Source organism: Phocoena sinus, chromosome 3 (assembly GCF_008692025.1).
Source record: "Phocoena sinus isolate mPhoSin1 chromosome 3, mPhoSin1.pri, whole genome shotgun sequence".
In the NCBI taxonomy this organism is placed as follows: Eukaryota; Metazoa; Chordata; class Mammalia; order Artiodactyla; family Phocoenidae; genus Phocoena; species Phocoena sinus.
In genome coordinates this window covers 28,494,720-28,511,502 of record NC_045765.1, presented here as the reverse complement: position 1 = coordinate 28,511,502, position 16,783 = coordinate 28,494,720, and the positions used below count along the sequence as shown (strand labels likewise).

The 16,783-nt window shown below is 45.4% G+C and overlaps 1 protein-coding gene across 1 annotated transcript in view; it reads left to right on the top strand.

Moving 5' to 3' along the window:
- TENM2 (teneurin transmembrane protein 2) overlaps nt 1-16,783 on the top strand; it is a 1,008,125-nt gene that overhangs the window by 842,689 nt on the left and 148,653 nt on the right. Inside the window, exons 11-12 of the mRNA XM_032628422.1 lie at nt 4,246-4,446; nt 6,146-6,331. Of these exons, the coding sequence (XP_032484313.1) occupies nt 4,246-4,446; nt 6,146-6,331 (387 nt within the window). The remainder of the gene's footprint in view (nt 1-4,245; nt 4,447-6,145; nt 6,332-16,783) is intronic.

Below are 16,783 nucleotides of genomic sequence, written 5' to 3'. Positions count from 1 at the left end.
TGTTGGGACCTGTAAGGCACTGGAACTCGGCCAGGCTGCCTGTCAGCCTTCCGCCTCTGTATTTGCCCTTCCAGAGTATGGTTTTAGTTGCCCACCTATTGCTTTTCCCCTTATAAAGAATCAACCACAGTTAGTAGGAAGGTAAAAACCTAGGTTCTCCTCATCTCTCGCCTGCTCCCCTCCCTTTGAATTGGCTCAGTCATTACAGCCCTCACTGCAAAGTAATGACAGTGGCTTTCCCTTAGATACCCACACGGAAGCTCCCCTTGTGACTTCTCCCATTTCATAGTTTTTAGAACTATTTCCACAAAGACTCAGCTTCTGTGACATTATTCTTCTAAGATTTTCCAATACATCACTGCTAGTGCCCTTAATGGGGCCCAGAAGTGTGACCCCACCCCCAGATCCTCATTTGCTCAACTCTCTCTCTATTTTTCCTCTATAATAAAAGGTAGGGGCTTCCCTGTTGGCGCAGTGGTTGAGAGTCCGCCTGCCGATGCGGGGGACACAGGTTCGTGCCCCGGTCCAGGAAGATCCCACATGCCACGAGCGGCTGCGCCCGTGAGCCATGGCCGCCGAGCCTGCGCGTCCAGAGCCTGTGCTCCGCAACGGGAGAGGCCACAACAGTGAGAGGCCCGCGTACCACACACAAAAATAAAAATAATAAATAAATAAATAAAAGGTAGCCTCCCTCCCTCCATCTGCGTCATAAAACCAAATTGGGAGCTTGGATGGAGGAAGTGCTGATTTAATAACCCTGTTGGAAAGGTTAAAGTTCTTAAAGATAAATGGACTGCAGGAGGCAAAGCTGCATTGGCTGAAGACGTGGGGGAGGCCAACCATGTGACAAGCAAGGTTAACACGACCTTTTGCATGTACCTCATTTGGCAAGAGGATAGTGATAGAGCAATGGTGTTGCCCATCTTAGAATTTTTTCTGTCCAGCCAAGATTGTGCATATCTGTATGAGTGGGATTTCAAGTACTCTCTCAACTTTCTCACTCTCCCACCTGGTCTCCTTTAAATGTCCAGAATGAATTAAGCGTCCAACAAAACAAGGAAGCCACGTGGATCATTATGAAAGGATGAAATCGCCTCTGTTGATTTCTGCTACCCCAAAAGAATGAACCGAGATGATGCATACTCTGTTTTCACAACAGGAGATGGAATCAGAAGGCCTGGATCAGCCCTCTTTCTTCCATTTAGCTTTTTTCTTTCTGATATTCATCATAGTCATAACGTTCAGTTTACCTGAAATGGCCATGGCCACGAAATCAATAGTTGTCTTCCTCCCTTTCTGCTGCATAACACTGTTGTACTATTAGCAAATTTGCACAAGAAAATGAAGGGACAGATTCGTGAGGTTTCACTCGACGATGTCTGGGGGAGCGGGAAGGTGAGACGAGAGAAGAATTGACGTATTAGGTTAAGTCAGCCATGTTTTCATGTCAGTTTCACGGTTGAGTCATTTTTCAATGACATTTAACTTCATAACTGTAATTCATGGTTCTTCAGGGGGTTATAGTACATATTGTTTGTAAAACTCCTTGACCTCCTTTTTTATCCTTAGGGACAAAAATTGCATTCACAACCCTTTTTCGTCAAACCTACAGAGGGCCCAAGACTAAATGAGTTCTAATGATTTCAGCTGCCAGAGGGCTGGTGGTGTAAGGCACATGGTACTTAGCTGGTAAAGGCCCCAGTCCCCCTTTTAAGTATAACACTGTTTCTATTTATAAAGCTTTGTAAAATGCCATCCTCCCTCCTGCCTGCGGAACACTGAGGAGGTAGCCACGAGACCATCAGACCATCGTATGAAACTGGAACCAAATTTAAAATTCATAGTGAAACTACTCCCCTTAAAGTCTGAATTTAGTTATTCCATCAGCTGCTATAATTATATAGCGCAAAGGGCATGTTTACTGGTTTCACTGACCGGAGAAAGGCTTATCTCATATTTCTAGATACAATGAATGGTTCTTTTGACGACATTCCACTCCGGGGCTAATAGATCTCAATGGATTTTCCTCCTTCCTTCATACTGTAATTCAGGCTAGAGAAGCGAAAGCTAATTTATCTGGAAGAAAAGTGTCATTTTTTTCCTTTTTTTTTTTTTTTTTTTTTTTGGTATATTACTTTTTATTTCATCCTTTTAGAAAAAGATCATATGATAGTTTTTTTCAGTTTTTCGAGAACTCCTAGCTATTGGCACCTCACCAAACATTTTAAGTGGCTAATTATAGATGGAGAGTGATTTTTGAGGCACATAGCACATGAGGTATTTTTGTGTAGATTTTGATTCTGCTGTGTTTGAAATGGGGACAGAGTGAAACACTAGAACCTTGGGATTTTCTTTTATGAGAAGAATATGGACAAGATTGATTCTGAATGAATGAGTTCATGTTTTGCAGATTCCAAATTGCATAGCATTCTTCCCAAAAGCAAGACGTTGTTAGCACCCTTTTCTCTTTCTTGTCAGTCCTTCACGCTGGAAATTGGTCTCATTAACAACAAATGCTTATGGCAAAGTCCGCCGTTTATCCTCACAGCAATTATGTATTGAGCACCTACTGTATTCCCTTGACTGTGGGAGGCATGAGATGTTAAAGACATTGCACAGCCTCTTTGTGAATGTCTTCCATGTGTTTGAATCTTTCAGTTCATTTACATCGGATGTGCTCCACCCTCCTGAATGGAGCAAATTTGAAAATGTCAGAAAGGGTTCATGTCCTCAGGAGTAATAGCCCCCAAGACAGTGAGTTCAACATTAAAGTGATTGTAACCAGAGAAAATGACATCATCATAAACGTCTCCAACTAATAATAAGCCACTGAAATGTACCTTTTTGAGAGTATTCCTGATGAAAAAAAAAAAAAAAAACAATGACAACTTTTGCTTCCCCATGGCTCAAATAGTTTTGAACTGATTTCCATAAATAACGTCTTCCTGAGAAGGTCCAAGTGGGATCCTGAAAAAACATCTCTTAACGCTGAAAATTCTTATTTCTGCCTCAAGCTGTGCCCCCAGTTGATGGCAGAAGCAAAGGCTTTAATCTAGGCCAACAGACCTGATTTCCAAGCTGTTAAAGTGAGCGAAGTTTATGTCTTAGTCAAATAAGATGACAAGACCCCGCCCCCCACCATTGCTCTGATCCATAAGGCACCATCTGAGACTCACGTAAGACCACTGTTCACCACTCAGACCCCACGGTGTGCCAGTGCCCTCTGTTCAAATGCCACTGCATCATTTTCTAGGAATACCTAAGGACGCTGGTCTTCCTCTAAAAACCCCTATTTGTCCATCCTTAGGCTGGATGGATGTCCAAAGTTTGGGGTCACATTCTCATACAAAAAGTCCTGTCCTGAGAACTGGCCCTTGCAGCTCACTGCTCTCCACTGAGTGCTGAGTGGAAGATTGAAGACTTTGAGTGGATTCCAGAGTAATAAACTTCAAGTCACTACTGGATGTATAGCCACTCTGATTACTGAGATGGCCAAGCAATCAGACCATGAAACTGGCAAGAACAACAATGACTGGAATCTGACCGTGAATTCGCCTGATTAACACTCTTGGGGGAGGTCAGTGCCACAGCCAGAGACTCACCCATCCATTTTACTAAGATTATGTGTAGGAAGGTTACCCCTTTGGGATCACTTCCACACCCAAGCTTCACCTCTTCTATCCCGCACATTTACTAACTTCTTCCAGTAGATGTGTGCTCAGGGAATGAAAACTAATTTTAGACTTAGCCTAAGTGAAACTTAATTAGGAAAGTGACTCATGCATGAGTGTCACCGGTTTTCTTTTTCATCGTTTGGTACCTTCTGTAGTCAAGTATTAGTGAAGTTAGACTGAGCCGCTCTACTTTTCTCTCCAAAAGTGAGGGATGATCGGGTTTGGTATTACACGTAGAGACATCACCAGCATTCATGGTCCAGTCTCAGAAGCCCTGATGTGGTTCAATAAGATACTCATGCTTCTAAGTACAAGGTTCTCAAGGTTGGATGATACATCTCTATATTTGGTTCCTCCTGATTCTGCTTGAGAAATCCCCCTTTTTCCTCTACATTCTCTTCAAGTTTGAGATTTGGTGTTTTAACAAATAAAAAGTCTTTAATTCTTTATGGGTATTCTACCTGGGCTGTTCCATTTGCTTGCAGGTGGGTAGGAATTGGTGAACCACTGGTGTTTCATGGCCCATCCCCCGTGAGTGATCAATACTTTTCCTCTTTGTTTTTTTTTTCAGTTGATTGCTTGGATCCTACATGCTCCAGCCATGGGGTCTGTGTAAATGGAGAATGCCTTTGCAGCCCTGGCTGGGGTGGCCTCAACTGTGAGCTGGCGAGGGTCCAGTGCCCAGACCAGTGCAGTGGACATGGCACTTACCTCCCCGATACGGGCCTCTGCAGCTGTGATCCCAACTGGATGGGTCCCGACTGCTCCGTCGGTAAGCCAAGAGGTTTTCTCCTCACTTTCCCCGACGCTCATGCCCTGTGTTCCTTCCAAAAGCCCAAACAGATGGGAATCTGCTCTTTCCACTCGGGATGGAGGGACTTTGGTCAGTTGCATAGTACCTCTCTTACTCTATCCTCAGTCATGAAGTCTTTGATCCTTGAGAAAAGAACAAACAAACACACACCACTTGGTCCTTGTGCCTCGTTGGGTTCATCACTGCAAATGGATGAGGGGCCCGGGAGGAATGCTTCCCTTTGCATTATAGCTTTCTTATGTACGCTCCCTAAAGGTACCGGAAAACAAAACAGAACAATTCAGTCCCAGACAAACTGAATGGAATGTCCTATAAAAGAGAAAAGACGCTCCCTCGGGGTGCCAGGTGAACATGTTATAAAGCTCTGCAGTACTCCAGTGACAGGAAAATAATGAAGTGACACTGTACCCTTTATTTTCCTAAAATTAAGAGTACGTGTCTTACCTCCCTAGTGACCTTAAAATGGAATGGTTCAACAGTTCAAGCCAGTCTCCACCTTTCCAAGAATGGTTCCGTTCACACTGTCAAGCGCCTATCCAAGCAAGCCATCATCCTTCCGCCCCCTTCTGTCAGATTACCATGGCAATCAGGAAGGGAATCTATGCGAAGCTTTGCTACAATGGGAAAGAAATGAATATTTTATTCCAGAAAGAAAAAAAAAAAGGAAGAGTCAGTTAAAGTGGGCTATTTTGGGTATCTTCTCAGCCCACTTGCCTCTGCCTGCAGCTCTGATGCTGGTGGTCCAGGCCAAGCTCTGTGGAGGATGGGGGCAGGGGGCGCCCTAGATCCAAGACCCAGCGGTGCTACCGACATGCTGTGTGACTTGGAGTGAGTCACTAACCCTCCTGGTCTGGTCTCCCCTCCCCTGGCACGATGAGCCATGCCTCCCTCAGTAGTCTGTCATAAGGATGAATGTCTGGCACGCGCTTGTCCTCGAGTGAGAGGTCTGGAATGCCAGAGAGTGCATATCCGTCTGTATGTCTCCTCCCCAACCACAAAAGACTTTGAGCTCCTTCGAGAAAGAGGCTGTGTAAATGCAGCACGATTAGAGCGGTCATGATGGCCACCAAGGTGCCGATCTGGGTGACAGCTGGGCCTGCAGTCATCAGTGAGGTTGGAGCCGCTGGGTCTCCGACTGGCCTCTGGTCAGTTCGGGCTCTCAACAGGGAAAAGAATCCCAGCTGGCTGGGGAGTCAGGCTCCGCAGGTATCTTTTCAGGTGGGCACCTCCCGGGTGGCTTTACCAAACTGGTTGAGCAACAATGTCTGACCTCTTCCTGGGGTGGTCTCCAGCCCTAGAGCAGTGGTTCTCACACTTCAGTGTACATCACAAACACTTGGAGGACTTGACAAAACAGATTTCTAAGTCCCACTCCCCGCGTTTCTAAGTCAAGAGGACCAACCAGGGCATAAGAAGTTGCATTTCCGCATAGTTCCCCAGTGATGGCACTGCAGCCAGTCCAGGGACCCCACTGTGAGAACGCTGCTCTAGAAACTACCTCACGGTGGATGAATACCCAGCCAGTGGAGAGACAGGCCGCCCAGGATGACATACCTCTGGGCCTTGGGCCAGCTCCAGGGACCCGGGCCATGTGTGTGGTCTGGCCTCCAGTTTCCCCGGCTGTGGTGTTGAGCTGTAATCATTGTTTTTCTTCCAGAAGTGTGCTCAGTAGACTGTGGCACTCACGGCGTCTGCATCGGGGGAGCCTGCCGCTGTGAAGAGGGCTGGACAGGCGCAGCTTGTGACCAGCGCGTGTGCCACCCCCGCTGCATTGAGCACGGGACCTGTAAAGATGGCAAATGTGAATGCCGAGAGGGCTGGAATGGTGAACACTGCACCATTGGTAGGCAAACGGCAGGCACCGAAACAGGCACATATTTGCTTTATTTTCATAAATCGTAGATCTATAGTGATGGTCGTGCGTTGCAACGGGCTGTTCCTGCAGGGACACGAGTGCTCTCCAGCATTTCCTGCTGCCTCTCCAAATCTCCCAGGGCGTAGGGAAGGGAAAAGCAAGGTCCTGATTGGAAAAGGCTTTCCCTTCTTTCCAGAATTCCAGATGGGGAGGAAAGGGAGCAGATCGGATAAGAAAATCCATCCAAATTACTAATCGTGGAGAAGGGAAATGCACACGCATGGGAAATGGTCAGGGCCTGGAGGTTTCAAGCACCCCAAATGACTGTGGTCTTCAAGTCTCCCCTTTCTGAATACCCTCCCAGCCGGATCCCTGCTTGCTGGCAACAATTGAACTCACTTCTTTTAGACCAGGTTGGATGCAGGGCAGGACTCCCAGGTTTCCTGGGTAACCAGGTACCCCTCTAATAGGTTTGAGCATCCTCTTGTTGTCCCAAGACAAGGCTTTGTCCTTGGGCTCCTGACCCTTCCCCTCACCACCACCATCGAAAAATGTCTCCTCCTCTGGCCCCATTTCATTCTCACTCAGTCACCTCTCTGTATATATAAAGCTTGATGACTGAGAATATTTCTTAAAAGGTCATTTTCTTTAAGAAGTAATACTTCTCAAGTTTCTTCGGTTTTGGTTTTGTTTGTGTCACGGTTTGGGGTTGGTTTCGTGCCAAGCTGGCTGCGGCCACGTGCTTGCATGGAAACTCTCGGAGAAGTCTCTATCCAAACTACTAACATGGCCCCTTGAACTTACCTTTGATTCTAGCCATTGAGTTGGGGGCCCTCCCCTCTGTCCTAGCCCCAAGACCCCAGGCACCTGGAGTGAGAGGCAGGGTTAGGAGCTTCTCCAGGGCTGACTCATGAGCTCAGACTCAGTTTCCCATGCTGTTCATTTGGGTGGTCAAGCAGAGAGAAAGTGCTCTCTGCATTAGGTTTCCCCCAGTTCTATCTAATTGGGCATCCGAGGGGCAGCGTGCCTATCCAGGCCACGACCATAGCACTGGGACCCTGCCGGGACAGTCTGTTGGCAGTGAATTGTTTTTGCAATCGTTCAGTGATGCTCCAGATCCCGTTCCCCCTGCAGCCGCTTTCATCTTCAGTTCCCTGCAGAGTCTGGGGGATAATTCAGAAGGCTTTCAAGGGAAGGAAGTGCACAGCCCAATACTGAGACAGTTTAAAATCCTTATTAATAGCTCCCACTCTTCAGGGGTGCTCCTCTTGATATACTTTTGCATGCTTGGTGTGATCTAAATACAGACCCTCCCCGCCCTCATACCTCCGTTGCCCCCAGTCTCCCTCCCCAAAAGAGCTCTTGCCAACCAGTAGCCTTTAGGTAGAAAATCCCCCTTTGTCTCAGTTCACACAACCCAGCCTCGGCCTCCCCTTTGCTCCCCCCTTCCCGCATCTGCCGAGGGTTTAGCATCCCACAGGGATGCCTGCTGACTCTGTCCTACCTACAACTCATCTCTACTCTGGGAAGAGCTCACAGGAGGGCAGCCCTGATGGATTAGAGCAGAGGTCGGAGAACTGTAGGTGGGGGTGCGGACCAAATCTAGCCTGCTGCCTGTTGCTCTGTGGCTTACGAGCTAAGAATAGTTACATTTTTTTAAGGGTTGAAAGAAAAATATTTCCTGACACATGACAGTCATGTGAAATTCCAATTTCAGTGTCCCTTAAACAAAGTGTTAGTAGAGAACAGCCACACCCATGTGTGGGTGTATCAGCAGCTTCTGCACTGCACCTTGGCCTTAAGTCATTGCAACGTGGTCCACAAAGCCATTTGTTGTCTGGTGCAAAAAAGACAGGAAAAAACTGGCCAACCCCTGAATTGGAGAGTTGCGCAAGTGTTGGCAGAGAGGGAGGAGAAAAGAGAAGAGGGTCAACATTCACTTTAGAGAAAGGATACCAATTGTGACTTGAAGGCCATCGGGGGCCAAGAGAAAGGGAAGGGTCCAAATGTCACAGAGAGCGAGTGGAGAGAGAACAACTGTTGCGTGGAAATGTCTCTGGGGCCTTTGAAGATGAAATGGGAAGATGGTAACTTGAGTCTCATAGAAGATGGTGAGGATGTGGCCAGCAGGAGAACACGGGAGATGATTCTTTCTAGCCAGCCCTTTGGGTGAGATGAATTAGAGAAAGGTGTTTTTGCTACTTGAAGTGTCTAGTTCAAGTTTCACAGCTCCGTGAGCTCTTGAGAAACAGAGAAGGTGCAGGTGTATATGCCAAGTAAAGCTCCCCCAAATGAAGCTCGTGACGTCCCAGGAAAGTCTCTCCTTCATCTCATGACTTCCTGAGCTCGCACTACGTATGTCATAAAGATCTTTATCACCAAAGTCTGTCCTTGTGAGAAATTAGGGCTCTGTGGTTTTATTAGTAGTATCAGTGCCGCCTCCTCACAGATTTACATTCATTGGGCTTTGCTCAGAAAAAGCCAAGCATTCCTTGGTTGGTGAGATTTGCTATTCAAAATCTAGAGGTGTTCGTACACATGTAATTGCTCCTTTTGCTTTTCAACCTCTGCCCCCGGAGCTGTTTCATGGAGTTTTAATCTTTTATTTTGAGCAGACTCTCCTGTCGATTCACTCTAAAGTGAATGGCGCAATTTACAAGCCCAGAATCAGTCCTCCTCCTCGGGGATACTGACGGTCAGAAAAGAAAGAGGGGCTCTTTGGCCCCTTTCAAGCAGAGCCTCAAATGCTATATTTTGAAAATAGAAAATAAATAAGAATGAGATGGCACCTAGCCTGCAAAAAAAAAAAAAAAAAAAAAAATGCATCGGGAGGTTCGGGATAGGGCAAAGCGGTGGGTGCTTGGGTTGCCTGTGGTCTATTTTCAAAAGGTCACGGTGCGACAGTTTTCTTAGGGTCATTGCAAAGAGTCAGCTAAGCATTTCCCATCAGTCCTGGTGTATCAAGTTTATTTTACCCAAGGAAGCAAGAAGACAGATGCAGGGGGGAAAGGGATGAGGATAAAAGCACAGCCTTCCAGAACTCAATCAAGTAGAATCACCAGGATCTATCCACGCTTGGTCAGATGCGTTTCTGGAATTTTTTCAACCAAATTATTCTTTTATATTTGGATATTTAATACATATTGCTAAAGATTTAAATATAAGGTATAACATTTCAGTGTTAACTGGTAGAGCTAACTTGCCAACAGGTTGGATTCTACCAAGCAATGATCTTTTATTAACTCTTTCTAACAAGTTAAATACAGAGTATGGCGAAAATCTCCAGAATTGCAGAGAGGAGAAATAGACGTTGAATCTAAATCAACCACAGTTCGCGTATCTCTTTGGAATATATTAGCATTATTTGAATAGGCTGCAGTTTACTCATATGAATAAGTCAGAAGGCACATTGTGTGGTTAGACTAGTTTCATTCTTTAAACATAATCCTAAAATGGGTTGTTGTTCCTATCACCTGCCATCCCTCCCACCACCCCTTATTAATACTGTGGATTCAACCTCAGCGGTCTATTCAAAGTCTGTAACACCAGGGCGTAAAGGAACCGTAGAATAACTCAGAAATCTCTATGAACTAGAGTCAACTCAGATAAACATCTCTTATAAAGAAACAGAGTAAATGTTAACATGTTCCTCAAGCAGAATAGTCGGGCAAAATACAGGGAGAGACCAAAGTTCTTATTGCTGGAGACTACACGGAGGAAAGCAAAATGCTCATTGAGGATTGCTGCTATTATCGTAAGCTGTCCAGATATCCACTCTAAATAATACAGGCTAACACACACCCAGAGTAAATCCACCAAAACTAGGCTCTGACCCTAGCTGAACTCTTTGGTATCTGGGTAGTGAGCAATGTCTATAACGGTTATTCCAGTCTGTTTACTTTTTCTATGTGGTCCTGACCTCCAGCTGCATTTCAGAATCGTGAGGACTGGATTCCCAGGATCGTGTGGGACTGAGTAACCTGCCCCTGTACCACAAGTCAGAACAGTTTTCTTTTCCCTCTATCGCACTGGGACCCTTCTATTTTTCCTCTTTAATTGGTTGGGGAAAGAACTGGGTTCTTGTGATGTTAATAAGGAAAATGAATCTTTACCCAAGGTAAAACCAGCCGTGCGACAATCTGATGTGCTGATTAAGTGATTGTCATCAGGAGTAGACAGGGTCACAGTTCAAGAGGGAGAGGGCTCCGGAGCTACAGGGAACAGGTCAGGAAGAAAACGACTGTCAAAATGAACCAACTTCAGGGCTTCCCCGGTGGCGCAGTGGTTGAGAGTCCGCCTGCCGATGCAGGGGACACGGGTTCGTGCCCTGGTCTGGGAAGATCCCACTTGCCGCGGAGCGGCTGGGCCCGTGAGCCATGGCCGCTGAGCCTGCACGTCCGGAGCCTGTGCCCCGCAACGGGAGAGGCCACAACAGCGAGAGGCCCGCGTGCCGCCAAAAAAAAAAAAAAAAAAAGAACCAACTTCAGACTGAGTACAGCTGCTTCTGCATCTCATTCCAGCTTCATTTAAGTTATGGAAACTTTTTTTTTTCTTGTAGCTATTATCCTTCAACATTTGAGCTTTCATGACTCTACAATGAGATATCAAGTTGAGATAAAATTAGCCACTGCGGAGCCATCCTTCCCACTGGGTCTTTGGAAGCAGCTAATTCTCTGATTGGTTCATTAACCTATTCCTCCGGGAGCTCTTATTGGAACCTGTACTAGGATCTCCATTTTTATTTATTTATTTTTTTGTGGTACGCGGGCCTCTCATCGTTTTGGCCTCTCCCGTTGCGAAGCACAGGCTCCGGATGCGCAGGCTCAGTGGCCATGGCTCACGGGCCCAGCCGCTCCACGGCACGTGGGATCCTCCCGGACCGGGGCACGAACCCGTGTCCCCTGCATCGGCAGGCGGACTCTCAACCACTGCGCCACCAGGGAAGCCCCAAGATCTCCCTATTTTTTGAAGTGAAAGCCTAAAGTGATAGTTCTTCACTGTTTAAGATTATGGGCAGCAGACAGTAGGACATGTTCCACTGCTGCTTTTTTTTTTCCCCTACACGTAGGCCAAAATGTGAGCCTTTTCATTGAAGATCAGGAATCACCACATGCCCAGAAGTTCTCTTCACGTCTGGGTCAGGCAGTCTGCCCAGGTTTCCTACCCAAACTCGGAACAAGGCCCTGGAGGTAGAAGTTATAGGAACCCATTTTCAACTCAATGCAAAAAGTGGAATATAATGAAAGGGAAAAAAACTGCCTCACAAGTAGTGAGACTCTCGTAGCTGAAAGTGTTTAGTTTCTTAGCCTAGATGTTGAAGAGGGCCTTTCAGGGGAAGGTAGACTAGATAGACACAAAGCTCCCCCTGGCTTTATGGCTCAACCATCCTCTAGTTTAAATGGAAACATTTTTTTGGTATGACTTTCTACGTGATTTAGTAACATATGCCCCAGCAGAAAAGGAGGTCTCATCAAAAAAGAAAAGAGGGGAAGAAGTCTTGCAGTTATAGTTCTGTGGGGAGACAGTGAGTTGGAGCATTCCTTGTACCATCACCTTCATGTTTCAGAGGGTCCCCTTGATGTACTAGCACGTGGCCCGCAGGGACAAGGCCAGATCCAGCAAGTAGATAGCTTGATACGAGGTATCACCGCCTTCACAAGAGCAAAGAACTAAAAACAGTATGGAACTCTTAGAACAGAAACCCATGGGTGAGAGTTAGCATGAGGAAGATTCCAGACTCAAAAGAAAGGAAAACATCAAAGAATAAGAGCTGTTGGAAAATGGGCTGCACTCCCTGAGTGTGTGTAGTGAGTACTTGGTCGCTTGAGCTTTTACAAAGAATCAACATTTCTTCCAAGACTCTCAGTCTTGGGTTCCACAATATACACTCAAGACTTTATATTAAAGAAAAAGGGAATGCAGAGAGGGCCCTGGAGCAATGAACTCCATAAGATGTTCATGATGGGCATTTTCTCATCACTTGCTATCTGATCATTGTGGTATCATGAAGAATAAATGGACAGAGGACAGGAGCTCTGTGTTCTAGGCTTGACTGTGCCACGAACATTCTGGGTGCCCTTGAGAAGTCACCCAACCTTTCTGACCTTAGTTTCTTCCCAAGGCCAATGAGGGGGGTGAACCACATCACTGCTTTCTAGAGTGTGGTCCACCAACATGAGATGTTTTTGTTGGTGTGCAAATGTATTTTATTGACTGGTTATATGGGGCTTTTAAAAAGAAGTATTAGGAAAAACCATAACTAGCTCGTTAAACTCATGGTTACATGGGCATTAATGCTTAGGGATGTTGAAAAAGCAGGTAGTGATATTAGGCCTAAGTAAATTTGAAGAAAAATATTAAGTAAATAACACTGTAGATATTGCAAATGTCACGAATGCAATATGTGATTGACTAGATTTAGAACACACTTGGATGAGATGATCTCGAAGGACCTGTCCATCTCCAGAAGTTTATTACTTTTGATGCAAATATATATGCATCAAATGGAATGGTCCACTCCAGGACAATCAAATCTTTCTCTCTTCTATAAGGTCAGGGAGGGTCTCCAGGTAGATTCCCATAATATACTGATACACTTTACATCAAAGGGATGGATACAGCAGAGTGTTGGTTTTGCCGATGATACGTTGTGAATTTTGTTAGTCTGATTGTCTGCTCATCTCAGCTCCAGTTTATATCTGATTTACCTAGAGAATGCTTCTGTGCATTGAAAAACTTCCTTCAGTGGTTTATATTTGTGTTTCTTTTTGTCCATTTATGTTTGTGTTTCTTTTTTAAAATTTTTTATTGAAGTATAGTTGATTTAGAATGTTGTGTTAATTTCTGCTGTACAGCAAAAGTGATTCAGTTATACATATATATACATTCCCTTTTTAAATATTCTTTTCCATTATGGTTTATCATAGGGTATTGAATATAGTTCTCTGTGCTGTGCAGTAGGACCTTGTTGTTTATCCATCCTGTATAAATTAGCTGAAGTCTGCTAACCTCAACTTCCCACTCCATCCCTTCCCCAACCCCCTCCCCCTCGGCAACCACAAGTCTGTTCTCTATGTCCGTGATTCTATTTGTTTCATAGATAGGTTCATTTGTGTCATATTTTAGATTCCACATATAAGTGATATCATATGGTATTTGTCTTTCTCTGTCTGACTTACTTCGCTTAGTATGATAATCTCTAGGTCCATCCATGTTGCTGCAAATGGCATTATTTCATTCTTTTTTATGGCTGAGTCATATTCCAGCGTGTGTGTGTGTGTGTGTGTGTGTGTGTGTGTGTGTGTGTGTGTGTGTATACACCACATCTTCTTTATCCATTCACCTGTCGATGGACATTTAGGTTGTTTCCATGTCTTGGCTATTGTAAATAGTGTGCTATGAACATAGAGATGCATGCATCTTTTCGAGTTATGGTTTTGTCCAGATATATGCCCAGGAGTGGGATTGCCAGCTCATATGGCAACCCGATTTTTAGTTTTTTGAGGAACCTCCATACTCTTTTCCATAGTGGCTGCACCAATTTACATTCCCTCCAACAGTGTAGGAGGGTCCCCTTTTCTCCACACCCTCTCCAGCATTTCTTACTTGTAGCCTTTTTTTTTTTTTTTTTGTGGTACGCGGGCCTCTCACTGCTGTGGCCTCTCCCGTCGCAGAGCACAGGCTCCGGACGCACAGGCTCAGCGGCCATGGCTCACGGGCCCAGCCGCTCCGCGGCATGTGGGATCCCCCCGGACCGGGGCACGAACCCGCATCCCTCGCATCGGCAGGCGGACCCTCAACCACTGCGCCACCAGGGAAGCCCACTTGTAGACTTTTTAATGATGGCCATTCTGACCGGTGTGAGGTGATACCTCATTGTCGTTTTGATTTGCACTTCTCTAATAATTAGCTATGTTGACCATCTTTTCACGTGCCTGTTGGCGATCTGTGTGCCTTCTTTGGATATATTTGTGTTTCCTAATTAAAAAAGAGATGGTGTTAAAGTAGAGGTCCACCTGACTATATCCACGTCACTTGCATTTGAGCAATGCAAGCATGATAATGAAGGGATTAAGACACAGTCTTTCGTGTCAGTCTACCTGAGATCAAATCCGAGCAGATTCCTTAACCTCTGTGTGCCTCAGTTTGTCTGTAAAATGAGAATACCGAATACGACCTCCCTCGTTGGGTTATATGTAAAGTAGTTGGCCCAGTGCCCATCATAAAGTAAAAGCCAAATCAATGTGAGCGAACATCATCATCATTATCCCCCATTATCACCATGATTATCTACTACCAACGTAAGACAGGGCACAGGGGAGGATTATCAGAATCAACTTCTCTTTAAGACAGTTCTGCTACCTTCAGTCTCCCTCTCACACATCTGCCCTCAATCCATCAAGCAGTTAGCAGCATGTCGAGAATAACACCTACCCACTCTCCATTTCCCAAAGGTTTGTTCTGTAACCTGCTGGCATCTGGTCCTAACAGAGAAACTGCCTCTCTTACCTGGAATTGAACCTGCTTATTTTACCAAACAGCCCAATTGTACACGAAGCCAAACCTCTGAATATCCTTAGGTTAATACAGGTTAATATTAATACAATTGTGAAATGGGGGTTTGCTGCTTTCAACCAAAGTTCCCCAAACTAGACCTCTTGGACATATCCAGGGGTAGCCAAGAGTTCTCTGAGAAGTTATTTTTAATTCTGGGTTTCCTTTTGACCATAAGTATACTTCAAAAGGAAAAAAAACTTTTCCCTTGAAATATTACTTTGGAATTCTGTTATTATTTGAAGAGAATAAAACTTCAGTTCTTTAAGCCAGTGTTTCTCCATATAGGGACCACAGACATATTCTGGAGGCCTTTGGTAGGAATCTGTTCTCCTTTAAGAAGAAATCTGGTATTTCTTACATTTGAGGAGGATGTCAGCTCAGTGTGTCTTAGAACACCTTGTCCTGGTCTCGCCTTCCCTTACTCTTTCTCGTTCCTCATGACTCTGGGTTCTAAGATTCTATCTGCCTGGCTCTGTGCATCAAAGAATGACCTAGGAGCCTCAACTTCGACTCAGTTGAGTAGCACACATGCTCTTTGGAGAGTGAAGACTCTCACTGGTCTGTCCCTATTCAGCCCAATAAACTTCACAATTACCCGCATTCCTCCCAGGCTGCAATTGCTCGACTCCTTGGAGCATAACCCAGGGGTCATATCTGGGGATTCTTTGCAATTCCCTGGCTCATTTCCTGGGCTATCAGGAGTCATACCGGATATCCCAGATGTTTATGGAAGAAACAGATTTCGCATTTTCTCCCAAGTTGCCTGCCTCGTGGGGTTCACTCTTATACTAACCCGCTTTTTTCACAGCATTCTATTTCACAAGCTCTTTTTCAAAGGCTTGCCTTTATTGCTTTTGGAAAATAGGGTACCATCATTTTTTTATTTATTTATTTATTTTTTTGCGGTACGCGGGCCTCTCACGTTGTGGCCTCTCCCGTTGCGGAGCACAGGCTCCGGTCGCGCAGGCTCAGCGGCCATGGCTCACGGGCCCAGCCGCTCCACGGCATGTGGGATCTTCCCGGACCGGGGCACGAACCCGTGTCCCCTGCATCGGCAGGCAGCCTCTCAACCACTGCGCCACCAGGGAAGCCCGGGTACCATCATTTTGAAAACTCGCCAGTCGAAGTCAGGGATTATTGCTCTCCTCTTCTATCCTTGCCATCGTGCATTTCTATGTATCGTTACAACCAGACTCGCAGAGGCCTTCATACCACTGACGATCTCTCAGCCTTTCCCTTCATGAGTAATAAAGAAAGCAACCTCGCCAAGTAGCAGCTCGGAGAAAGTTGAGTATTTCATCATAAACATTCTCGGGATAATTAAAACGGATTAAATTACAAGAGAAAATGCATTTAGTTAATCTTTCCTCTAATTAGAAAAGTATCCCTGGCTTTAAGTAAAGTGTTTGTTTTTAAAAACATGTTTTCATTGTAATCAGTACAGGGGAGGCCTGCTTGGTCCTCAATGATAGGATTCAACATCTGCAAAGTAATTAAAAGCTACCAGCCAGTGTTTTTTTGATGATTAAGATCCTTCAGGAGCCTATTCAGTCTTTTCCCATTGCTTTCACCATGGGATTCTCCATAAATGACCTTACTCTGTGGTCCATGGTGACGTTACCCTCTTTCTGTGCCCAAACGGTTGAAGATGTGGCTGACTCGTCTTAGTCAACAAGTGTCAAGCGGGGAGATTAATTCAGGAGAGTTTATATACTTTTCCAAGTGAGCTGGGATAATAGTCAAAATGAGACCAGTAGGCAACATGAGACATGCATGAAATAGAATAGGGTCACAGTCTAGCCCTCCATGAGTTCTGTTCCAAGGCTGACAGATCCCACACTGCCCCAAGCCCTGCAAGTCCGTCCCACCGGTAAGGAATGAGTT